At 33.6% G+C, this 27338-nt stretch overlaps 1 protein-coding gene across 3 annotated transcripts in view; it reads right to left on the reverse strand.

Moving 5' to 3' along the window:
- Window positions 1-27338, reverse strand: part of USP32 (ubiquitin specific peptidase 32) — a 242267-nt gene that overhangs the window by 131127 nt on the left and 83802 nt on the right. For all 3 annotated transcript variants that reach the window (XM_051994086.1, XM_051994085.1, XM_051994084.1), the window contains exons 3-4: window positions 6903-7008; window positions 6170-6288 (exon numbers count right to left, since the gene is read on the reverse strand). In XM_051994086.1, the coding sequence (XP_051850046.1) occupies window positions 6170-6288; window positions 6903-7008 (225 nt within the window). The remainder of the gene's footprint in view (window positions 1-6169; window positions 6289-6902; window positions 7009-27338) is intronic.

Here is a 27338-nt window from a genome sequence, read left to right on the forward strand (position 1 = left end):
TCCACTTTACCAGTTATTTTGATCAACCTCCACTGATAGATGCTCTCTTTTCTTTAGGTTTTTAGGACACTACTTTCTTCTGGTTCTCTAACCTAGCTGACTATTCCTTTGCTGGATCCTCCAAGTTAATACCCTCTAACCACAGGCGTCACAGGATAGGATTCTTTCTTGGGCTCTTTTTACTTTTCCCTCCATATTATTTATTTGGATGATACCCCAAGAATCATCTGTTTCCTTTCTACTTTCCCTTCCCCTCAGTCCACATAGAGTATCATACTCTAATCTGCAAGTGCTCTGCTCAAAGGAACATAAATTTTGAACATAGAAACATCTCAAGACATTTACAGGTTTAATTAGCTAAGACTAAGCTTTAAAACCAAATCACTTGGGATCTCAAAGATGATCAGGAATAGGTCCCAGGCCATGCCCCATTTGGTCATACTTTGGGTCCACATCAGCTCAAAGTTAATTTAAATAGCAACTGTTTCTATTTTGGCCAGAAATCATATGAGTCTTCCAATACCAGATTTTTTTTTTTTTTTTTTTTTTTTTTACTAGATAAGAGAGGCCATTTTCTCCCTCATTTCTTACCTAGTCTTAATCATTGACTGGGCACTGCCTAAATCAAACCGAGACCTGTTGAAGATCTTGGCTTAAAAAGGTCAAGATCTCCCATTGCATCTAGGGCCATCTCCAGTTAACTTGATCTCTATCTTGTCACTAGAGAAGAAAGTGAGGTTGGTGATTTTGCAGTTCTTCCTCATTTAAATCTATTTTACTTGCATATCATAGCACCATCTCCCTAGCATAATAGTCCTCCTCTTTGAAAACAAAGGACACTTCTATGCTTATGATTCTCAATCTATTTATCCTGCTCTGACTTCTGTTAACTTCCAACCTCACATTGCCAACTGCCATTCAGACATCTCAACTTGGGTATTCAGTAGTCATCTTAGATGAAACATGTTCAAAATGAGCTAATTTAAATCCTCTCTCACACTTATATGTTCATCCTAATTTCCCTACTACTGACATGAGCAACACCATTCTCCTGGTCTCTTGGGCACAAAACACAGGTTTCATCCTCAATTCCTCACATTGAATCTGCTGCCAAGGCATGTTGATTTCACCCTTGCAACTTCTCTAAAATAAGCCTCCTATTGGGCTTTGATAATGCTACCACCCTGGTACAGGACTTCACTACCTCATGCTTAGATTATTTTGACAGCCTGCTAGGTCTATTTACTTCAGGTCTCTCCCTACTCCCTACTCCCCATCTATCCTGTATTCAGCTGTCAAAGTAATTTTCCTAAAATGCAAGCCAACAACAGTGATGCAGTGCAGCCCTTAGAAAGTATGTAGCAATGTAGTGATATAATGATATCATTAGAAATGATATATTTCTTCCCCTCAGCTATCCTGCTCCAGTTTACTCTATATGATTGGGATGCTAAGGCCACAAATATCACTCTGTCACATAACAGGACTGTTGGTCAATGACAACAGAATTTCTGAGACTAATGAGTAACTAAAATGAGGTGCTTGAAATTAATGCAGGCACAGAACAAAAGTGGGTGTCTGTCACTTGACTTAGTGGGATTTCAGGCCTAAAAACACACCTCCAGAAGGCTCCCTGGTGAGCTCTGCCCACAGAATTATGGGTACTGCACCAGGACACAAAATCAGAAGCAGAACACTCAACTCTCCATCTAAGCCATTTAAGCATATAAATGACATGAAGTACCTAGTCCCTCTCACTTTTCTCCATATACTTATTTTCTTGCACCTGTTTCTTTGCTAATTATTTTGTAATTTAGCTCACTATAATTGGCATTACAGTCATAATAAATCTTGCCCCTTGACTTGGAGATGAGTCCAAGCTTATAAATTCCCTTGAGACACATGTGACACCTGTCTGGAATCCTAACATTTTGGGGATCCTCCTTGAACACCAACAACATCGCCCTTGCGATAACAGATAAATCTATTTTATTATATATATAATAGATATTATAATAATATAGATAAATAGATAAATCTATCTAAAATAGATAAAATCTATTTAATAAATTACATTGGCTACCTATTAACTCCAGAAACAAATACCTTTTCTGTTGGGCATTCAAAGCCCTTCAGAACATAATCTCCTCTCATACGTTTCTAGTTTTCCACCTTAATTCTCACCCACATATTCTTGAATCCAGAAACACTGGGATCCTGGCTGTTCAACAAACAAGGTACTGCTTCTCTGAACTTCAGTCATTTTCCCTAACTATATCCTACACCTGGAAAGTTCTCTCTCATCTCTGCCTCCTGAACTGCAAGTCCCAACTAAAATTTCATCTTCTACAGGAAGCTTTTCCCAATCCCCCCTTAATTCTAGCACTTTTCTTCTTTTAATTATTTCCTACTTATAGTTTGCTTACACACACTTTTTTTTTTTTTTTTTTTTGCTCATCTCCCTCATTAGATCACAATTACATTAAGGGTAGGGACTTTTGCCTCTTTTTGTCTCCCTATCCCTTAACAAAGTGCCCAATACATGATAGATACTTAATGAATGTTTATTTAATGACTACCTTCAAACTTACTATTAGGATTGGACTCTGTGCACTTCTGGAGAGTTGATCTAAGTTGGTTGGATCCCGGCTTTCTTGCGGTATTTGAGTATTGTGTAATTCCAGGATCACAGGGACAGACTGGGGGGCTTCTAAGCTTTCAATATTCCTAAAGTAGTCTTCTGCAGGTTAAAGTGTTATGGGCAAAGTATGAGCTCTACAAGTTGTTGACCTAGATTTGGGTTTGAGCAACAATAGAATGCTGCTAAACAGCCCCTAAAAGCGAGATGAAAAGCTCTATTGCTACAAAAATGTAGAATTGATCTGGGATTCCTGCTCTGGTTCTTCTGCAGGCAGAAATAGATGCTAGAAATGAGAACCAGCTCTGTATCTGGGAGTCACAATGTTAGGGGCTGGTTTATGAATTTTCTCCTTTCTAGGTACTCTATCCAGGGCCTCCCTAACTGGTCAAATCGTTGTGCTCTGATCTACCCTGGATCTGTGACCCAGAACTGGATAATAGATAACAAAGTTGCCAATTGGCAGTTTTCCCTACCAGTATCCCAGATATGGTTGTGTTGGTGCCGTGGTATAGGTGTGGGACCTCCTGATGCCCCGGTGTACCACCTTTTCTTGCCTGCTAGAGAGTTTATGTGGATAGCATATGGACCAATAAGCCTCACTACCTGCAGACCTCCCTGCTGCCTCCTCTATCAAACTAGGCAAGGCACAAGACCTACTCTAATTCCTATCAGAATTTGGTGCATTTTCTAGAACTGTTTAAAGGAGTTTTATAGAAAGAGAATTCCCTATACTGCTGTCTGCCATTCTACCATCTTCAACATTTATTCTCTGAACCTCCAATCTAGTAAACTTCAGGCTACTTTTCTATAGAAAATTTCTGTTCTCCATGATTGGAATCCAATTCCTCCTCACCTATGCCTCCTGATTTCCTTCAAATTTCATGTAAAGTCCCTGCCTCCAGAAAGAAGGTTTTCCAAATCTTCCTTAACACACACACACACACACACACACACACACACACACACACACACTTCCTTATCTATACATAATTTTTTTTTGGTCTCCTCCATTTTACTGGAAGGTTCTTGAGAACAGGGATTTATTTTTGCTTCCCTTTGTTTATGCAAATACTTAACACAGTACTTGGCCAGTTTAAGAAGCCCAACTTAAATTGTGGTTTGCAACTCCATAACTGAATGGAGGGGTTCGCGAAATTATGCTTTATTATCAGTAAATGTTTGATTTTTATATACCCATCTATCCAGGATCACGTAAAAATTTCTTAGATGAAAAAAGGATCACAAGTGGAGAAGGTTTATGTAGTCCTAGAATATAGTAAGCTGTTAATATATATAAAGAAATATTAGTTAACCAATTGATAAAACAGAAATTCCGTAATTGGCTGTAAAACAGCTAAATTGGAAGGAGAGTCACTAAAAGTCATACATGGAAGAATTTATCAATAGAGTGTACATAATTATTAATTCTAACATTCTTAAAAATTATGAAATGGGTGTTCACTAAATTATTAACAATGATTTATACATGTTCATACACAATGAAAAACTTTTCAACTTTTTTTCTAACACTACAAAAAGCAGATTATTTTTCAACACTAAAAACACCTTTTGAAAGATTATTTATGCGTGTTGATCATCCATATCAAATTTGAACTGCATTTCCTCCTCTAACCTCTTCCACAATTTAATTGTATTACTCAAAAAAAAAAAAAAAGAAAATTCTGATAGTCTCTTATAATTTTTTTTCTCTTACAATTTAAGTAGTAGCTATTTATATGCTTTTAGTCATTAATGATTATGCAACTTCTATCATTCCTCCCCACTTTAGCACAATGCTTAGGCACTCAATAAATATTTAGATTTAGATACTCATTTAGTTCCAAAATCACCTACTAAATTAAAAACACAAAAATATCCTTAAGTAGTACGTAGAAATAACAAACCTCTATTTTCTTTCCCCACAGAGATCTAAAGCACTTACAAATTGCTGAAGACCAAGCTACACTCTCCCAATATTCTCCAAACAACTTTAAAGTTGAATAACTTTTAACATTAAAAAAATGCCTCATATCAAACTCTAGAAAGGCAGAATCAATAATCAAGAGACATTTTTCCAATTTAAGACAATTTATGGCCTAATGGTAAAAGAAACACAAAAATCCTTAAAAAAAAAAAAATAGAATAAGCTAAATAAAAAAGTAAGAAGAAACATTCACTGAAGGAAAAAACTATTTAGAAAGCAAAACAGAACAAATTGAAAAGGAGGTACAAAAAGTCAATGAAGAAAAGTAATCTTTAAAAAACAAAATTGGCCAAATAGTAAAAGAAATACAAAAGCTCACTAAAGAAAATAGGAAGGAATCAATGTTTGAAGTTTACTCTTATTTTAATGGATTCAAAAAGGGAATAATAAATATACACTCAGTTGGATATAAAAATCTATCTTTCCCAACAGGGAAATAGGAGAGAAAGGGGGTAAGAAATATTTGGGGGACTGAGGATTTAGAGATAAGAGGGTATGGTAGATTGGTGGAGGCAGTAGTTGGAAGACAAGATTTTTGAGGAGGGATAGGATAAAGAGAAAGAGAAATAAAAACGAAAGAAAATGAGATGAAATGAAATACAAATTAATTATAAATAGGATGATAAAATGTGAAAGAACTGGCTATTCTGATCAATACAGTGATCCAAAACAATTCTAAAAGACTCATGATGAAAAAAAATACTACCTACTTCTACTTCTAGCTAAAAGAACTGATGAACTCTTCATTCATTCATCAAATGGAAGTATAATTTTCTTGCTTTCTTGACTTTTTTTTTTAACAACAAGACTAATAGAGAAATTTTTATATGGTTTCATATGTATAATTGATATGATTCTGTTTGTTTTCTAAATGAATAAAGAAACTGAGAAAGAGAAAATCAAGAAATCAAAATTTTAAAAAGAAAGCTATAAATAAATGATGAAAATAAAGTAGAGTATTACTTCACTCAAAACAGATCAAAAATTAATTGTGTTACTGTTAAACCCTACAAAGTACAATTGTTATTTAACATAACACTCAAATTATTGATGGAAAACCCTAAAAACAAAAATAGTAATAGCTATAACAGGACCGTTTGTGATAAAAGGATTTTATCGGTACAACAGATACACGTGTTATCAAGTGATGATGTTTAGCTTCCTCAGCCAGTCCACAAAACCAATACATAAAATCTTTGAATATAATAGAAATAACAGTACCAGGTACCATTGTGTATCTGTGAATCTTAAATTTCAACTTCCAAGTCTCTTTAATCCCGAAAGTGAAAAAACAAAGATTCAAGCAGTTAAGACAAGTAAAGTTTAGACAACTAGTTTGTTACAGGTACAATAGCTAATCTTCTGATAATAAAGGTTGGGAAGCATCCTTTCAATTATACAAATTCCTGAGATATCATCTAATTATTTCTAGGACAATAGTATCCATAAATGTAACTCAGTACTCACACCTTTAAACAACATGGGTGTAAAAGTAGTTCAAAATCTGTCAAGAGTATGTATAAATTAAACATTTTGAAAAATACCTCTGAAAAGCACCTCCTAAGGGTATCTGGGACTTTTCCATCCACGACATGGAGCATCCTTTCCATTTCTTCCCGTACAACATAACTCCCAGATTCATTTGAAAAAAGACTAAAAATGTCTAAAAGAAAAAAAAAAAATTAAAGTTGTTGGTAATAATAGGACCAAATCTAAATGTAGCCTTAGATATATATATTTTAATGCAGGATTTTCTAGGGTATAGCTAATTCTACCAATATCATTCTGTTTTCCATGTGATAGTTGACACAGCTTTACTGGAATTTTTAATAACTGTCAAAACATTTTTATTCTCTGATGAAACTGTTGAGTATATGGAATAAATACTCCCTATGTGCTATAGCAAAATATATATTAAAAACATTTATCAAGAAACATATTTGAAACTTGGTTAAGATATACTGTGTATTCTCTTTAAATCTGATAGCTACTAGAAAAATTGATATATATTTCTATTTATTTGAACATTATTCCCATACATTATAAAGAAAACAGAAGAATTGAGATTCTGTTCACTACACTTCTCCAATTTAGACTTATACTGTGTAAAAAAGAACAGTTGGTAACTAAGATAAAGAAGAAAATAATTTACCAAAAATAATTAAAATCTAATGTTAATGAATGTAACTTTTTGCTTTGTCATGATAGCCATCATAATCTTAAGAGTTATAATTAAAATTGCTCTACATTTACAATTTTAATGCCCTAATTACTCACATTTTGCTTTCTCTTCATCTCTCCCTCTTGTAAGAAGAACAAGTCCTACTATCAGATTATTAAAGTGTAGCCCTTTGGATGTTCCACCAAATGAACAGTAGATCACCTATGAGCAATAAAAAGATTATTTCAGAAATGATAAAAGCAAGCACAGAAGAAGCAGGACAAGAAAAGAAATTATTGCTTGGGAGGTTAGGATGTCATCTTTAAGTTTAGGCAGTAATGGCAGCAAACTTGCATTTCCAACAATACTTCCAGGAAAATCTTTGCTGTATTTTAGAAGGTTTGTTTCCAATGTGAAATGGATCCAAGAATATATAACATCTAACCTATAAATATCACTAGCTCAACTTGCTATTGTTCTTTGAGGCAAGAAGATGACAGAGTAAATAAGAGTACTGGACCTGGAGTCAGAAAGACTTGAGTTCCAATTCAGCTTCAGATATCTACTAGCTGTGTGATCTACTGCCTGTCTCATTTCCACACCTAAAAATAAGTTTTAGTTTACTGCCAGTTATGAATTGATCCAATTGAGGAAAAAATTGGAATTATGTATCAAGTCAGTAAACTGTTCATATTCTTTAATACAATGAACTTGTTGCTGGGTGTGTGTGTGTGTCTATGTGTGTCTGTATGTGTATGCGTACACATAAAAATATTTTTGGTGGTAGGTAGCAAAATCTAGTTGGTGTAGGGAAGTAAATACTCATCAATTATAATACATAGGAAAAATTATGATATAGAAATAATAATGTAACATCAGTATGTAAGAAATGTCAAATATGATTAATTTGAAATAAAGAGACCCAGTACTATAAAAGAAACAATTATTACAATCAAGTAAATCAACAAAATGCTAAAAATTAATCACATTTTAATTAATAATTAAGAAATCAGTTATTATAGAACCAGAGAACTGATGATGACTCCCACCTCATTTTTTTCAGAAGAGAAGTCTGGAACTGAGAACATAAAATATGACATATAAGCTGTCAAGAAATAGTCAAATATTATTAAGTACTTTTCTTAGTAAAAAGGAACAGTTTAAATAGTGTGAAGAGCAGAGGAATAATTACGGAGAAATAAATGACTGGCATAAAAATAAAATGCAACTTATTTTTTAAACAAACAAATGACAAAAATAAGTAATTAGAGGTTCCATGTCCAGCACCATTTTGATACTATTCTTGGAAAAAAAGATCATATAAATAAGCAATAAACTTCTATCTTTGGTCTTTCAAATTTCTTATCTCTGAACCATGTTTTCTAATATGTTTTTTACTGTTCCTGACCCTCTACCCCATATCCAGCCCTACATTTAAGTCAACAAATAATAAGTATATGTTGATTTTTAATACAGAATGTCTTATTGAGTTTTCACTTGAATTTCCTTCCGCTTAATCCTCTACACATGTTATCATATAAACTTTTATTTTAACTCACAGTATGCATTTTGGATATGGTTGTATAAAACTTTCAAGTGTCCCAAGAAATTGTGATTTTTGTTGACTTTATGTGCATGATTAAACTCCATTAAGTTTTTCATTTGTTTCTCAAAAAATAACCAATGAGCCATTCTCCAATTTAGTTGCAAACACCTTTTGTTTTATTTTCATTTATTTTGAGAATGCCAAGAATTAGATAATTTAGTTTCTCCAGTTCTTTACTGACTTAGTTACTCAATAATTACTTCATATTTAGAGTACCCAATCAACAGTAATAGATAATCTAAAACTGGATGACTCAGGTACCTTCTTCTCCTTTACTAGTAACCACCATGACACTACTGAAGGAGAAGTGGATCTAATAGCCCATTTTGCCATGGCCAAACAACTTATCTTCTAACATCCATTTAATTCATGATTAGCCTCTTCATAATTTATTTAGGCAGATATTCAGAAAACAGACCATCTGTTGCATAGACTGTTTGAGGCATGGTTGAACCAGTGAAGCTGATATTCTGCTGGTTCACCTTGGAAAAGTCAGGATCACTTCCAGTCCCTAATGACACATTACAAAAAAACTCACAAGATTTTTTTCCCTGCTGTATCACTGGGCTTAAATACAAAGAAATACAAGGCATATTTTCCTATGCTTTAAGAAACAGTAAACAATTATTATTTGGATAAAAAAAAGAAAGAAAAATCATGCAGTTGAAGAAAGTAGAACAGTAGTTGCTATATCTCATTATAGCCACATAGATAATAAAATGGGTTCATCATATTTCAATGTACCATGTAAACTTGCATGGTGAAACTGAAACAATATATTGAGTGAAAGACCTATCAAACTGCTACTAATATATAGTTTGAGACAAATGTCTTAATGTCTGGCTCCCCAGGGTCAACAATAAACTGAAAAAATTTACAAGGGAGCTGAATCTTGATTTAATATAACTTGAATAAAACACTACTAAAATAAAACCACCTAGTACAACTATGTATTTTTGCATCCCATGGAAATGCTAAGTATTCAGAACTTTGAGTAGAGAAAATGCTAAGACTCAAGACAATCTGTAGGACTTTTGATGAAAAGTGCTATCCACCTCCAGAGAAAGAACTGATAGAGCCTTGAATGCAGATCAAAGACAAATTTTTTCTTTATTTTCTTGATTTTTCTTGTCTGTTTTTTTTTTTTTTTTCACAGAATGATTTACATAGAAATGTGTTTTACATGACTAGGCATGTATAGCCTATGTCAACTTAAATGCCTTCTTAACAAGGGAGGGAAGGGAGAGAAGGACAGAACTTGAAACCCAAAATTTGAAAGGAAAAAAAAAGTTAGTTGTTTTTACCATGTAATTGTGAAAAAATAAAATATTAAACAAGATTTTTAAAAGAAAATGTCAAAAAGATAAAGACAATGACAGTATGCAATGGATATGCAATCCACATAAACTCTCTAGCAGGCAAAGATAGTAAAGACTATTTCTTTACTACTACTACTACTACTACTACTACTAATAATAATAATAATAATAATAATAATAATAATTCCTCTCTCTTGGGACCAAACATTAAAAGGCTAATCTCTTTTCCACATGAACATTCAAATTTAGAAAAAGACACTCTGTACCCCTTTAAATATTTTCTTATTGAGCTTATACATCTCTATATCCTCCAGCTGAATCTCATATGATAGAATACTAAATCTCTTAATCACTCTAGTCACTCACTTCTGGAATCAATATCCTTCTCAAAGTGAATGCGCACACAATACTGAGGATGTAGTCTGTCCAGGGTAGAACACACTGGGACTATCATCTCTTTGATCCTGGACAATATGCCTTGTTTAATGCCTCTAATTACCATATTGGCTTCTTTTTTGCTAATAAATCACACTACTGACTGATATTGATATTAATTAAAGTCTCCTAAAATCCCCATATATTTTTTAATAAGACCTATTATCTACCTATGTTTTCTCTATTGTGCACTACGGTTAAAAAAAACAACCCAACTTTGACGTCTATAAGACTACATTTAATTCCAGTGAGTTTAATCTTACTAGGTTCATCCCACTATTTTACCTAGTCTATTAAGACCCTATAAAGTATGTTAATTATCCCAAGCCCAATAATTCTAAGAGACATGAGCTCGAGTTCTGTTTCCAGCACATACCAGTTGTGTATGGCTTTAGAAAGTAACTCTGGTTCTCTAAAACTAAAGAAATCTAGCTAACCAAAATTTAATAAAGAAAGAACTTTGCCAATGACAAATATATATATGCTACTGTCATAGAACAGAAATGGTTAGATACTAATATCCATTTATATTTAACAAAAGACATTACCAACTCAGCATAAAGTCAAGTCTAAGTCAAAGCAACAAGCAGTTTTTAAGAACCTATTTATGTGCTAAGAATTATGCTAAGCAGTAGTAATATAAAGAAGAATTTAAAAAGCCATAACAAAAAACATCCCTTAAATGGTCAAAGAATATGAACAGACAATTTTCAGATGAAGAAATTAAGTCATTTCTAGTCAAATGAAAAAATAGTCTAAATCCCTATTGATTACAGAAATGTAAATTAAAGCACTTCTGAGGTACCCACCTCACCTCTTTCAGATTGGTTAAAATGACAAGAAAAGATAATGAAAAATGTTGGAGGGAATATGGGAAAATTGGAATACTAATACACTGTTGATGGAGATGTAAAGGATCTAATCATTCTGGAGGACAATTTGGAATTATGCCCAAAGAAATATTAAACTGATCCAACAGTCTTGCTACTGGGCCTATACCCCAAAGAGATCTTTTATTTTTTATTTTTTTTAATAATTATAATATTTTTATTGACAGAACCCATGCCTGGATAGTTTTTTACAACATTATCCCTTGCACTCACTTCTGTTCTGATTTCTCCCCTCCCTCCTGCCCTCTACCCCCTCCCCCAGATAGCAAGCAGTCCTATACATATTAAATATGTCACATATATCCTAAATACAATATATATGTGCAGAACTGAATAGTTCTCTTGTTGCACAGGAAGAATTGGATTCAGAAGGTATAAATAACCCGGGAAGAAAAACAAAAATGCAAACAGTTTACATTCATTTCCCAGTGTTCTTTCTTTGGGTGTAGCTGCTTCTGTCCATCACTGATCAATTGAAACTGAGTTAGATCTTCTCTTTGTCAAAGAAATCCACTTCCATCAGAATATATCTCATACAGTATCGTTGCTGAAGTATATAATGATCTCTTGGTCCTTCTCATTTCACTTAGCATCAGTTCATGTAAGTCTTGCCAGTCCTCTCTGTATTCATCCTGCCGGTCATTTCTTATAGAACAATAATATTCCATAACATTCATATATCACAATTTACCCAACCATTCTCCAATTGATGGGCATCCATTCATTTTCCAGTTTCTAGCCACTACAAAAAGGGCTGCCACAAACATTTTGGCACATACAGGTCCCTTTCCCTTCTTTAGTATCTCTTTGGGGTATAAGCCAAGTAGTAGCACTGCTGGATCAAAGAGTATGCACAGTTTGATAATTTTTTGGGCATCATTCCAGATTGCTCTCCAGCATGGTTGGATTTGTTCACAACTCCACCAACAATGCATCAGTGTCCCAGTTTTCCCGCATTCCCTCCAACACTCATCATTATTTTTTCCTGTCATCTTAGCCAATCGGACAGGTGTGTAGTGGTATCTCAGAGTTGCCTTAATTTGCATTTCTCTGGTCAATAGTGATTTGACCCAACCATTCTCCAATTGATGGGCATCCATTCATTTTCCAGTTTCTAGCCACTACAAAAAGGGCTGCCACAAACATTTTGGCACATACAGGTCCCTTTCCCTTCTTTAGTATCTCTTTGGGGTAAAAGCCAAGTAGTAGCACTGCTGGATCAAAGAGTATGCACAGTTTGATAACTTTTTGGGCATAATTCCAGATTGCTCTCCAGCATGGTTGGATTTGTTCACAACTCCACCAACAATGCATCAGTTCATATGAGTGGAAATAGTTTCGATTTCATCATCTGAAAATTATCTGAAATATGAAAATTATTCATATCCTTTGACCATTTATCAATTGGAGAATGGCTTGATTTCTTATGAATTAGAGTCAATTCTCTCTATATTTTGGAAATGAGGCCTTTATCAGAACCTTTAACTGTGAAAATGTTTTCCCAGTTTGTTGCTTCCTTTCTAATCTAATTTGCATTAGTTTTGTTTGTACAAAGGCTTTTTAATTTGATGTAATCAAAATTTTCTATTTTTGTGATCAATAATGGTCTCTAGTTCATCTTTGGTCACAAATTTCTTCCTCCTTCACAAGTCTGAGAGATAAATTATCCTATGTTCCTCTAATTTATTTATAATTTCATTCTTTATGCCTAAATCACAGACCCATTTTGATCTTATCTTGGTATATGGTGTTAAGTGTGGGCCCATGCCTAATTTCTGCCATACTAATTTCCAGTTATCCCAGCAGTTTTTGTCAAATAATGAATTCTTATCCCAAAAGTTAGGATCTTTGGGTTTGTCTAACCGTAGACTGCTATAGTTGACTATTTTGTCTTGTGAACCTAACCAATTCCACTGATCAACTAATCTATTTCTTAGCCAATATCAAATGTTTTTGGTGACTGCTGCTTTATAATATAGTTTTAAATCAGGTACAGCTAGGCCACCTTCATTTGATTTTTTTTTTCATTAATTCCATTGAGATTCTCGACCTTTTGTTCTTCCATATGAATTATATTGTTATTTTTTTCTAGATCATTAAAATGTTTTCTTGGAAGTCTGATTGGCATAGCACTAAATAAATAGATTAGTTTAGGGAGTATTGTCATCTTTATTATATTTGCTAGGCCCAAAGAGATCTTTAAAAAAAGGGAAAGGACTCAAATATGCAAAAAGGTTTATAGTAGCTCTTTTTTTTAGTGACAAAGAACTAGAAATTGAATGGATGACCACCAGTTGGGGAATAGCTGGATAAGTTATGGCAAATGAAGATATTAGAATATTAGAATTGCTTGCTGTCTTAGGGAAGGGAGAGATAAAGTAGAGAGGGAGAAAAAAACATACCACAAAATCTTACAAAAATCAATGTTGAATGTTATTTTTATATGTATTTGGAAAAATAAAATACTATTAAAAAAAAATCTCAGCTCGGACCAGGAGATCATTATATACTTTAACAACAATACTATATGATGATCAATTCTGATGGACGCGGCCCTCTTCAACAATGAGATGAACCAAATCAGTTCCAATAGAGCAGTAATGAACTGAACTAGCAACACCCAGCAAAAGAACTCTGGGAGATGACTATGAACCATTTTATGGAATTCCCAATCCCTCTATTTTTGTCCGCTTGCACTTTTGATTTCCTTCACAGGCTAATTGTACACTATTTCAAAGTCTGATTCTTTTTGTACAGCAAAATAACTGTTAGGACACATATACATATATTGTATTTAACTTATACTTTAATATATTTGACATATATTGGTCAACCTGCCATCTGGGGGAAGAGGTGGGGGAAGGAGGGGAAAAGTTGGAACAAAAGGTCTTGCAATTATCAATGCTGAAAAATTACCCATGCATATATCTTGTCAATAAAAAATAAAAATGTACAAGGGAACATAGTAGTATTAAGAGGGAACAGGAAAGGCCTCTTGTAAAAGGTGGTACTTAAGCTGGAACTTGAAGAAAACACTGGAAATATTCATCAGCCCAAATATCATATAAAGATCATTAAAATCAACATATGTAATTGGTGGCTCAGTTAGAGAGAGCACTGGGCCGGGGGTCAGGAAGACATGAGTTCAAATCTAACTTCATGAGCTGTGTGAATTTGAATGAGTCTCAACCTCTATTTGCCTTAACTTCCTCCTAAATAAAGAAGAGATAATATAAGCACCTATCTCTGAGCATTATTGTGAGAATAAAATGAGAAATATATACTGCACTTTGCAAACATAAAAGAGTTATATAGTTATTAATACCCATTATGAAGTAATATTTAAGTTCATACATGCTCATGAAGAAAACAACAAAAAAATCTTTGCAATGTTATATATAGATATCTTTCAATATGAATAAATTTCAAAATGAATCACATCACTTTTGTATTATAGTCAAATAAAAAGAAAATGGAAGCAAAGTGGTCAAATATATGATTTCCATAGAAGGAATTTTTATATAATTCCTGTTTATATTCTTATGAGTTATATGAGTTATAGAAGATTTCACCAAAAAAAATCAAAGTTTATGCCAAAGTGTTTACTTATAAGGCAATAGTACTCCAGGATAGATCATTCTAAAAAGATTTAAAATTTTTGTCTGTTTCTTACCTTTAGTTTCAGAGTCACAGAAAACAGACACCCCAAATTTCTTTCAACTTCATTTCATATTATGCTTGTATTTCAATAAATGTACAAAAGGATAGAGTAAAGCAATTTTTCAGCCCAAGACAATTTAGAAAATGGACAGCAAAGATCTGTTGCACCAGAGTGAGAGTAAAATGGAGGCTAGCACAGGCCAAAACAGGCTCCTCCCCAGCAAACTAGCTGTAGATTTTGTGGATGACGAAATCAGTGATGGCAGTGGCAGTTTACTGGACCTCTCAGCCTAAATGGTAAAAAGGTCAGACAACTGATCAGAAGATTATAAAGGGTCCTTTTATTGGCACCAAAGGCACGAATTTGTTGCATTGACCATATTTGGATCTGGGTCACAATACTGAGTCTCAGTGAGAGAAAGCAAGAGAACTTTACTCTGATCAAAGAGGGAATATACATGCTTGTCGGAGTTCAAATGTTGGAGTTCTTGTTCTTCTCAAAACACAGCTGGTTTAGCTTAGAGCTCTCCGAATGTCTCCAAATCCAAAGGTTTTGTCCTTCAGCCTCTGCCTCTGCTTTCTTCAGCCTCCAACCAGCACAGAGATGGAATGAATCTCTTGTCTCCTTCACTTGGGGCTCGGCTAGCTTTCTGGTGAATCTTTCAGACCAGCTTGGTCTCAGTGGGGGAAGTGCAGGAGCCCAGCCACCAACTACAGTGGTGTGAGATGAAGATGAATCTGGTTGTCCACTGAACTCTCCACTCGTAGCTTTATCCTCTGAAACCTCTTCTTCTGCCACCAAATGGAAAATATTCTGGAATAGATCTCTCTTGCCTCGGAGAGAGGGCTTCTGGCGTAATTCCGCTGAAATCTCCCAAATTACTCTGTGTCTGCACCAGAGTGCTCCTCTCCAATCCAGCTGAACTCTCTTCTGCAACCAGCCAGCCAAGTGGAATATATTCTGCTAACAAAACTGGCGCCAAAAATGTTGTGAGTTCAAATGTTGGGTTCTTGTTCTTCTTTAAAATATTATAAAAGTTCTCTCTGGGTGCCTTCCCTGGAATCAGGATTTTGTCGGTCTCTGTTCAGGCGCCAAAATGTGGTGATCTTCTTCCCAAATGCAGCCAGGTGATAAAAGTTCAGATCTTTTATTATCTCCAATATAGCCCGGTTAGCATAGAAGTCTATCTCTCTGCTTGGTTCCAAGAGCTCCCTCCGAATGTCGCCAAATCCAAAGGTTTTGTCCTTCAGCCTCTGCCTCTGCTTTCTTCAGCCTCCAGCCAGCTCCACTCTTCATGTCATTCCGGTACCAGAGTGCTCCTCTCCAATCCAGCTGAACTCTCTTCTGCGACCAGCCAGCCAAGTGGAATATATTCTGGAATAAGCGCTCTCTTCACTGGCCTTATATCTTCTGAGAGAATGGGATTATGGGTTTTCTCCCATAGTGCTCTCTGGCCCAAAGAGCTTCAAGGGAGGTGTGAACTCACAAAGTTACAAAGTTTATTTTGTGAAGCTGGCATACTTGTGAACTCCAATGAGTAAAGGTGTAAACACAAGCATTGTACTAATTAGTTCTACTTAGTACCTTGTTTCAGGTTCTGCCCAAAATATCTTCTTGTAAGATTAGATCAATTCTAATTAGTTAGCAGTTTGTAAAGATTCCAACACATGCTTATTTGGGTATATAAATCTATGTTAAAATACAAAGGAAGGGAGAAAAATGAGGGTGTAGGGTAGGGAATGTGTGTGTGGGGGTCAAGGTATGTCTGCTAAATATTGGGAAAAGTAAAAGTGAGAAGCAAAACACTTTTTTTTGGAAATGTGTAGGGGAAAAGGAAAGAGTAAGATAAACAGGGGGAACAGAATGGAGGGAAATACATAGTAATTGTTAATTATGAAAAAATTGATAGCAAGTTTCTTTGATAAAGAGCTCATTTCTCAGAAAACGGAATCAAATTTAGAGAAAAATGGGTCATTTTTAAATTGATAAACTTCCTTAATTGAAAACTTTGTTTTCAAACAAAGTAATCAAAGATAATCATATGATAAAAAATACTCTAAATCACTATATCAGGGAAATGCAAATTAAAACAACTCTCAGATGCTATCCTATTTTCTCTCTCTCTCTTGCATGCACACACACACAGAGATTGGCTAATATGATAGATAAGGAAAATGACAAATGCTGAAGGGAATATGTCAGTGAAGTTGTATACTGATTCAACATTCTGTAGAGCAATTTGGAATTATGCCCAAAGGTCTATAAAATCATGCATATCTTTTGACCAAGCAATTCAACTCCTAGGTCTATAACCCATGAGATAAAAAACAATAGGAAAAGGATCCATATGTACAAAACATTTATAGCAGCTCTTTTAACGGTGGCAAAGAATTAGAAACCGAGGGGCTGTCCATCAACTGGGAAATGGTTGAACAAGATGTAGTATGTGATTGTGATGGAATACTATTGGCCAATACAAAGACGAAAGACAAAGGGCAGAATGCTTTCAGAAAAACCTGTAAATACTTACAATGAACTGATGCAAAGTGAAATGAGCAAAATCACTGTATGATGATAAACTTTCTAACTTAAATACTCTCAGCAATATAATAATCCAAAACAATTCTGAAGGATTTGATGATGAAAAATGCTATGCATCTCCAAAGAAAGAACTCCTGGAGTCTGAAGGCAGATCAAAGATACTTTTTCTTACTTTATTTTTCTTGAGTATTTAGTTTATGTCTTAACAACATTACTAACATGAAAATATGGCCATTGAGCAAACAAAATTAGTGCAAACTTCAAGGGAACTATAACTATGTGGTCAAAAAATGAAGTTATTTTAGGAAAACAGAATTTTGAGTAAGAATGAATAATGATTACCGCAGTGTAAGCAAAGTACTAAATATATAACTCTTCTTTCTTTAAGACCAATATCCTTTTCACCAGATGACTCCACTAAAAAAAAAATAGGAAATACAACATGAACAATTGGAAGAAATCTTAAGCGTGTCATTTTTCCATGATCCTCTGAAATAAATAGTAAAATATCCTGGCTGAAATTATATTATCTAAAATACTGTTAAAGTAGAAATAAACAATTTGCTATAAAAATTAGATTTATATATACTTTCTTTAATTACTTTTACTACTAGTTAATAGTAAAACTTGGATACCCTATCCTAATCCATGACTATCTCAAAAACTATGAGACCAGACAAAATGTCCTGATTCTGAAAATCTCATTTCCACAAAGAATGGCAAAAAAGAGTTTTCACATTTATTAATTAACTAGCCAGAGAGATCAGATAAAGGACTCATAAAGTAAAAGCTCAGCACATTGCCCTTCCTTGTGAATCTCATCCCATTTAGCCAAAAGTGAAATGTAGTACTGTTCTGATACCACACCAAAGGATATGTTGGTAGAAGAGTCGGATCAGAAAAACTAAAGTTGGCAAGTATTCAGCAAAAAGTGGTATGAACCATTAGTATCTCTGGGGAGCCTACAAAATACCTCTAAGCAAATATATGACATCTGAAAGAATATCATTCCAACCTTCTCTTCTTCCCAAGAAAACCATCTGCTCTCCAGAAAAATTCAACTTGGCAATGCAATTTCAGGACAAGGTATGTTTATCACAAATGTGTATAAGAAAGAGACAGTTTATATGATTACAGCAGATGAAAAGAATTTCAAGACACACAATTCTGCAAATGACCTGAACCAATGCTCATCTTTTTGAAATTTGAGCAAAAAAGTCCGAGAAAGCCGTGCAGCAAAACATGAAGAAGAAATAGTCAATTACTGAAAACTTACCATAAAATAAAACAAAAGAAAAGAAAAAAAGAACTCACAGTGAGTCAGAAAAATAATAATGCATTTAATAATGACTTAAATTCATGTAGCACCTCATAGTTTATGGTATATTTTCCTCATAAACCTTAAACCTTAAAAGTTAGGTAAGCAAGTATTATCCCCTTCATTTTACAAGTAAGAAAACTGAATCTCATTAGGTGAAGTATTTTGTTGTTGTTGATTAAAACTATGATTCAGTTGATGACTAAGCACTCAAAGAAAAAGAGACTTTAGTCAATATTTAAACAAAAAAAAAATGCAAGAACTTTACTACTATTCCCATGTTAATGTTAAACGATGAGCTATGGATTATACCATACTATAATTAAATAAATTCAGAACTATTATTCAAAGAATAGTTATTAATGATACCATGTCAAATCTCCAGAATGGTGCCCATGAAATTGAATTGATTAGATTTTTATCAATGACCTAGATAAAGGCATAAATGACATGCTTAACCAATGTGCAAATCAAACAAAAGCTTTGAGGAATAACCAATATAAATTATCAAAAAAGATCTTTGCAGAACTAGAAAATTGGGTTGTAACCAATAATAGCCAATATAAAGTATCTAAAAAGATTTTTACAGAACTAGAAAATTGGGTTGTAACTAATAGAAGGCCAAATAATATTTATGGGATAACTTAGGGTTCAAAAATTGACTTTACCAGTACAAGATGGCATAAGCATACTGAGACAATATTTAATGCGAAAAAGATCAAGGGGTTTTACTGGACTTCGAGTTCAATGAGTCAAGAATGTGATCTGGTGGTCAAATAAAAGTTATCATAGGGTACATAAAGAATGATGCAACCACAGAATATCAGGAAAGTGACAGAAGCTTTCCTTCTCAGACCACATCTAGAGCATTGTGTTCACTTCAAGATATCCAGATTAGAGTATCCAGGGAAATGAAGACCTATACTCATAAAAGGATTAATTAAAGGGACTTGTGATGTTTAGATTATTGAAGACTTCAAGTATTTAAAGTATCCACTGTTGCACAGGGCAGCTAAATGGCACAGTGAATACAATGGCAGGCCTGAATTCATCTTCCTAAATTCCAATATGGCCTCAGATACTCTCTAGATGTGTGACCTTGGGCAAATCAAATCACTTAATCTTGAGGAATTTCCTCACCTGTGAACTAGAGAAGACCCAGACAAGACTAAAATGACTAAACTAATAAATTGATGTGGAAAGTGGATATTCTACTTGGTAGACAGAACTAGGAATAATAGATGGAAACCAGAAAGATGCCAGGCTGTGATAAGCTCTGAAAGACAAAAATAAAAGATCTCTTATCTGATCTTGATGGTGATAGGAAGCCATAACAAGAAATGACATGATCACATCTGCAATTTAGGAGGTCATTTTGAAAGCTAAGTAAAGGATGGACAGAGATTTGAGGCAGAAAGAATAATAAGTATGATAATGGAATACCCCAGTGTGAAGTGAGGAGGGCCTATATCAATATGGCAGTTATGTCAATGTAGAATTCAGTGTATATGTACCCAAGTGAGCATTCAAGTATTAATATAACTGACAACTAGCCATCTCTCAAGTTTCCCAAAGAATTATTAGAAATGAAAAAATAGCAATCACAATTTTTAAAACTTTGAAAGTGTTCCATAAACGCGTCTAGCTTTACTGAGCCAACTATTTGTCTTGCACTATCTTAAATATCAGGACTACAGAGACAAAAGCAAGAAAGAAAGAACCCAGGCGTTCACATTCTGTAGGGGAAAATATTATGCATATATAAAGGTTTACACAAAATTCATACAAATAAATACAAGGTAATTATAGAGAGAAGATAAGTGCAGTTTTACAGATTGGGGAAGATTCTTTAAGTGGTCTGTCTTAAAGAAGATAGATCAAATAGTAAATAGTAATCCCATTAAAAAGATGAGAGAATACTAGATTCCCTTAGAACTTTAGCCCATTTCAATTGACATCACAATTATCTCCATGATTTTAACTCTTTACTAAATTCCCTTGAAATTAGTCTGCTGTCAAGTAGCATAATAGCAAATCTTTGCCTATTAATTTGGGGGGAGAGGGAAATTCAGAAAACACAACACCATTGTTTTTATATTAAATTGGTAAAATAAATCATTTGAAGACAAATGTATATAACCAGTCCAGTGTACTAATTTTTTTTTTTTTTGCCTTTGAGCAAAAAGTTCCAGTACCGTTATATTATTTTTCTATTTAATACATCTGATTGACCATCATATTGGAAATATTTATTTACAGGTTATATTTTGGAAACAAATTTACACATACATGGGATACTGACTCTTGTTTTTTGTTCTAGGTATTTTCTACCTATACTTAATTACTTATAATTTCATAGCCCTGATAAGACTGATAAAAAAAAAAAGGAATAAGTAATTAAGCTACAAAGCAGAGCTCAAAATAAAGACATTCCCTTTACTCAAGAATTTCTCAAAATAGAAAGCTCCTAAAAAATCAAATATTAATATATCAACTCAAAAGCAGTAAATGTTCAATTTGTTACATAATTTAACAATAAACCATTGTAACAATGTTTTGATTTAAATAAAAACAAATTAAAATTTTCTTAGATGAATAACAATGAAGAATTATTAGCACCTAAAAAATTAAAAATGGAAGTGACAGTGTGGCAGTTGGTGGAGATGACTGTCCCCTTCTCCACAGGTATTGCTTCTCCAGGAGATGGCTATGTAGTCTTGGAAGGAGCCAAACTGATGCTTTGGGAAATATGGCCACTGCCAGATCATTTGTGCCTTTTTGAGCATTAATGAGTTTCAGTAAACTACAGTTAACCATGGATATAGAGATAGATTAAATATAGATATATACACACATATATACACACATATGTATATATGTACAAATACACACACACACACTCATATACATATACACATACACATATATAAACCATAATTAAAGCTTCAAAGAGAAAGTGAAATATATACAAAATGGCCTATCTTATTTAAGCCACAGATAATAATCTTTGCTTTTTATGATAAGTAATTCTGAATGGTCCCAAGAAACATTAGCTACTCAACTCAATTCAGTTTACTACCAGATATACATGAGAACTATAATTAGAAAAATGAATCTTTGAAAATGTTCTCCTTATTTGCCTTTATCTCTTAGAATCCCTAGTATTTGTTACCACCACCTTCACTTCCCAGATTAATTTTTTATCTGCTTTATATTTATATTATATATTGAAATATACACTGGATTTTGAAGTTAAGTTTTTTTTAGGGGTGGGGTCTTTCACTTTCTTTGTATTCCCAGTGTCTAGTACAAGACCTGACTTAACAGCTACTTAATAAACAACTTTGATATCATTTTAATGACCATTTTAAGAGATCTTCCAGAATCACAAAGGATCAAGAACAGTTTTCCAACTTTCTAAATCAATAAAAACTAATTTTGATAACTATGTTTTGTCATTTTTTCCCACAGAAAGTATTTTAAAGCAAGAAATGATGAATTCTAATATTAACTTCTTGAATGAAATGGCCAAAAAAAATGCACTTTCATTTTACCTATTTTATTTTCTCCTTCTTGGCACTGAATTTCCATTTCAGACTTTTCTCCAAGTAGGATATTTTAAATTAAATTAGGAAATCTGTCTCTACTATTAAACCCAGAAGTATCTGGGGAATGGTAAAAACAGACCAATGTGTGTATATATGTATATGGACATATGTAGATATGTGGACATACATATATACACATGTATACATACACATAAAAGACAATAACCTATTTATTCAAGGAAAATTCAAATTAGAGACAACCAAGAAGAATGAAAGCTTTACTGGGAAAAAAAATTGTTTTGAAGCAATGCTCCCTGTTTGTTAATCAACAAGGAAAGAACAAAACATACTCAGTATCCAATATGGTAACCTAGTTAAATAAAATGAAACAGAACCTTTCAAAAAAAGGTAACCAATATTTGCAATAAAAATATATATCTATATATATATTACATGACCAGAAGATAAAATTTTTCCTGCTTCACAAACTATTCAGAATTGGTCAAAATGAGAGTCAATTACTTTTTTCTTCAGATATACTATTAAACACCAGAATAAAAAAGAAATCTAATTTTAATTTGAAATTCTAATGGAAAGAATAAGAACTATTGTTACAGTATAATATAAAGATCACAAAATTAACTATAGGAAAAATGAAACACCTTATTTAACAAGTTGCTTTAAACTTTTATTTAATTATAATGGTAAATAAGGTTTGTTTTCAATTTCAAATAGGTTATGCCCAGAGAGTGTAATTAAATTAAGCAAACACTTAGATGGTTTGATAACTCCTACTTAGACATCATAACATTTGAAATGGAAACATTACTCAATTGAAAAATATTTACAAATTCTCAAGAAAAGTGCACTCATTCTAAGGAAGGGCAGAAATCAGAACACAATAGTTGATTTAATCCAACCAGTTATATTTTGAAATAAAATTATTCAGAAAAACAAGTATCACAGAAATGATTTTTAAAAATTGGATCTATGATTACATTGCTGCAAGAAATTATCAATGAACTATTCCTAATCCCATTGTAGATCTACACCTGCTATGCATTTTATAATTCAGTTATCTGGTGCACTGATAGGCTGTGATTTGCCCTTGCCATAAGCCAACACATGTAAGAGGTCTTAAGGGAAGGCATTGCTAAATCTGAAGTCGGCCTTTTTTTTTTTTTTTTTTTTTTTTTTAAAGAAAGGAAGCAGTGTCCAAACCTTCTACTTCATCCATATGGAGAACCCTCTAAGTAAATAAGCTAAGCTCCCTCCAATTGGTCTCAAAACATTATATATGTGACTTCGGCCACTGGTCATAAGTAACAAAGATCTTCTGTATCAAAGGCTGGTCTTACTCCCAGCCACTTATTCTAAATCCAAGGTCATCTATCACATATTACAGGTTATTACAAATAACAATACATTAAAATCATTAAGTTACCAATAAAGTGAGTTTCAAAATATATTATTTCCTAGGAAAGAGAGGTTGATCTAAGCAAAGTTATAAAGATAATAAACAGAAATTGGGAACCCAGATAATCCAGCCTCTTATGCAATGCTCTTCATAATTGTACCATGGACTGAATTTATGGAAATATGCATTACCCTTTGATATTGAAAGAACTGACTCTTAAAAACTAACTTTTTTTAGAGGCATTTCTACAGAGAGGAAGAAACAGTTCTTTAAATAGAAAAAGACTCATATTACAAATAGTATTTAGGGATCTGAAATAGTTTCCAAAAGCCTACTTAATCAATCAATAATACTTAGAAAGCATTTACTGAATTTGTCAAGTATACTGCTAGGGTACCAAAAAAAGATCTCACTTTCAAGGAAATCACATTGGAATAAGAGAGATAAAAACAAACAATTAAGTACATACAGGATAAATAGAGAGTAGGCAAAAGAAAACAATACTACAATCAATATATGTTACAAATACACAATTATATGCAGCAACTGTATCTTATATCTATAGAAGTATTGTTTTCCTTCATTACTGAAAATTCCTACATATCAAGCTACAATTTAAAACAGTGTAGGTGATTCCATCAAGGACATTTCTAAATCATTCTGATAAGTCTGAGTAAATATTATGAAGGGGCTTTACCCTCCATTTCCATTACCCCTATTAATCCTTGCCCATCCCCTTGTTCATCCCTCCTTCCACCCTCACCTACCTGTATTGTTATCCTCACCTGCCCTAAAATGAATTAGTTGGCTCAGGATTTTGGGAGAAGCCACCTTTGTGCTGATCTATACAAGGTAATACTCAAAGACGCAGGCCTTTTCCTTCTTTTCTGCTTTCTACCTTTCTTTAACCCCAGAGAAATCTAGACAATGAAGCAATAGGATGTGGCTCTGTAGGAGAGAGTTAGGGGTGAGGAGGCAGTGCCTATCAGTATGTGTATCTGTTGCTAGCCATAAAGGTAATCTCAAATCAAGTACTCGCAAATCCAACAGTCCAGAAAACTTCTATTGAGAGAGAATTTCATGAGTAGCAGGCCAACTAGTAAGAGATGAGGGTCATGGACATGGTTTCATGTTGGGAAGCATACATAGTAAGAAAGGAAACCAAGATCAGGACTTTGCAATCCAGTATTACAATTCAGAGTATGCGAATCTTTGGGAAGAATTGCTTAGCTAGGAAGCCTAAATAAGTTTCTCTACCAGAGGAGTTTAAGCCATCAAAGAAGTACAATGAGGGTACAGGATTTTCTTTCAAATTATAAAGGTCCTCACTGGAATGTTCCCTTTTGAAAGGGAGTTTAAATCATGAAGTGATGCCAAGGAGGACATTAAAACTCTATGTAAAAGTGGGACTTATCAGAGCAGGAAGAAAACTGTGTTATTGTTTCTGAGCTACTGTGTCTTCTCTGCATTAATTATGGGTGTCTATGAAATCCTTATATCTTATGTGCATTACCTTGAGTGCTTGTATAGGAGCTAAAAACCTTGCTGTCCAAATTTATGAAGTCCTAGACTAAAGCTAATTCAGAAGGATTTTCCCAAAGTAAACATTGGGTATGAACAGCAAAATAAGCCAAAGTTAGTGATCTTTTAGATCAGTCTCAAAGAACAGATCTAATCTATGGAAGCCAAGACTTAAAACTCTTGGCCATTATGTACATAAACAACATTTAGGCCACATTCTGTGCATTTGTGGACTTTATTCTAGAAAAATAAGAACAACCAATATGAAATTGTTCCTTTAAAAAAATGTGTTTTGCTTGTATGCCAAAAAGGAAACTTGAAGATACAGGGTAAAAATTTCCATGCTACTCTCAAACTTTTTGTTGCTACTAAAGAAACTGTAGATTGAAAGGAAAACAGGAAAACCAAAAAGTTTCCAGGATTTTCATACACCATGAACCCATCCCCCCACAATCCCAGGCCCAAATTTATTCTTCAGAGAACCCAGAACTCCATGTCTCCCATTATTTAGACTTCTTAATCCAGTGCCACAATCCCAGCGTCCAAAGTCTGGAACACTTTTTGCTTTCAGTCTACACCCCCAAATCAGTTTTGAGGAATTGTTGCAGCAACTATGATCAGTGTGCCTACCATAAAAGACACTCACAAATCCTCTTCAATTGTAGACAAGTCCCTTGAAAGAATACAGGCAAAGTAAAGAACACAAGAGGCAAAATAAAAACAAGAGCAAGAGTGTATATATTAGTCACTTAATAGGTACTAGATCAGTCAGGAAAGGAAAAAAAAAGGCAGAAAAAGGAGACTCAAGCTAAAAATGACAACAAGAACATTTTCCAACAAGTCAGAGAAGAAAATTGATCAAGATACTGTATCAATCATTAGGCATGTACTGACAGTTTGGTTTGTAGTATATCTCAACTTACTCAGATAAAAACATAAGCCCCTCAAACAAGGTCAGTCCTCTGAATATGAGCTTAGTTCCAAAGATGCCATAAAGGAGCTTATTTAAAGCTACCAAGAGGATTAACATACCACACATAGGTTACTGCTGGTTTGGAATGCAGTTCAATTCTATTAAAATATCTGTTATTTGCCTACCAAGTCCCAGGCACTGTGTGAGGCACTAGGGAAAAACTAAAAATGAAATAGTCCCTGCCTGCAAGGAACATCTAGTAAATTCCTCTAGCAGAATGCAGCGCGAGCATGGATCTTGAAGATTTAAGACAAAAGATTCTAAAAGGAAAAGATGAGGAAGGAGTATATTTCAGAATGGGAGGAAACCATATAAATACATGGAGATGGTTGGCAACATGGCTAATAAATAGTGATATTTAGGTATTACTAAATAAAATTACTAAATATTGAGACAATAAATAGTAGTTATACTAGAATATAAAGGATATGAAGGAGAATGATGAGACAGAACTAAAAAGATAGATGAGATGGAGTCAAAGGAAAGCTTTAAATATCAATCTAAGGGATAGTTTTATTTTATTCTAGAGATAATAGGGAGCTATCAAAGGTTTTCATATTTATAAAGAACAGGAGAAGAATCAACCCCTGATATCATCATGAATATGCTCCTAACCTTAGCAAAAACAATTAATAGTCAAAATGACAAAGAGAAATCAAACAAGTAAAGTCTTGTTTTTTTTTTTTTTAAACATGTTAAGTTTTTGTTTATTTGTTTGTTTGTTTGTTTTTAACAAATCTAGTTTCTCCAATCTGGGAAGAATAAAGAGAAGATAAAAAGAAAAACATGCTCATATAATAAACAAGTAACAATACCGATAGCCAATAATCAATAAAGGGGATTTTCTTCATTCTGAAGAAATATTTAGTATATAGTTACAAACACCTTAAAAAGCCTCCTTTTTTATGTCTTCTAGCACAATTCATACTTTTGATTCTGTCCAGAAATATTAAATTACTCCAAAAATTCTTCAAACAACTTCCATGAAGTCCTCAGATTCTAAAAATAAAAAGTTAATGAACTACATTAGAAGTAAAATTTGATCAGTCAAGAAAATAGGGAGCCTTGGTAGAATAATGATGAAAGAAGAGAAGTAAAGCACAATCTATCTGGATCCTATTGTAAGACCTTTAATAATATAAAGTTTAAAGGATTTTGTATTTTCTCTTTTAATACCACTTATGAAAAGTGCCATTAGTTTTTCTTAAAAGTATCCTATTCATAAATCTCTTCCTTTGCTTTGCAAAATACTTTAAAGATATAGGGCTCCAAGCATTACAGTGGGAGAAAAAAATCAGAGAATAACATGGAATCAATCATATC

This window comes from Antechinus flavipes, chromosome 4, assembly GCF_016432865.1.
Source record: "Antechinus flavipes isolate AdamAnt ecotype Samford, QLD, Australia chromosome 4, AdamAnt_v2, whole genome shotgun sequence".
NCBI lineage: Eukaryota > Metazoa > Chordata > Mammalia > Dasyuromorphia > Dasyuridae > Antechinus > Antechinus flavipes.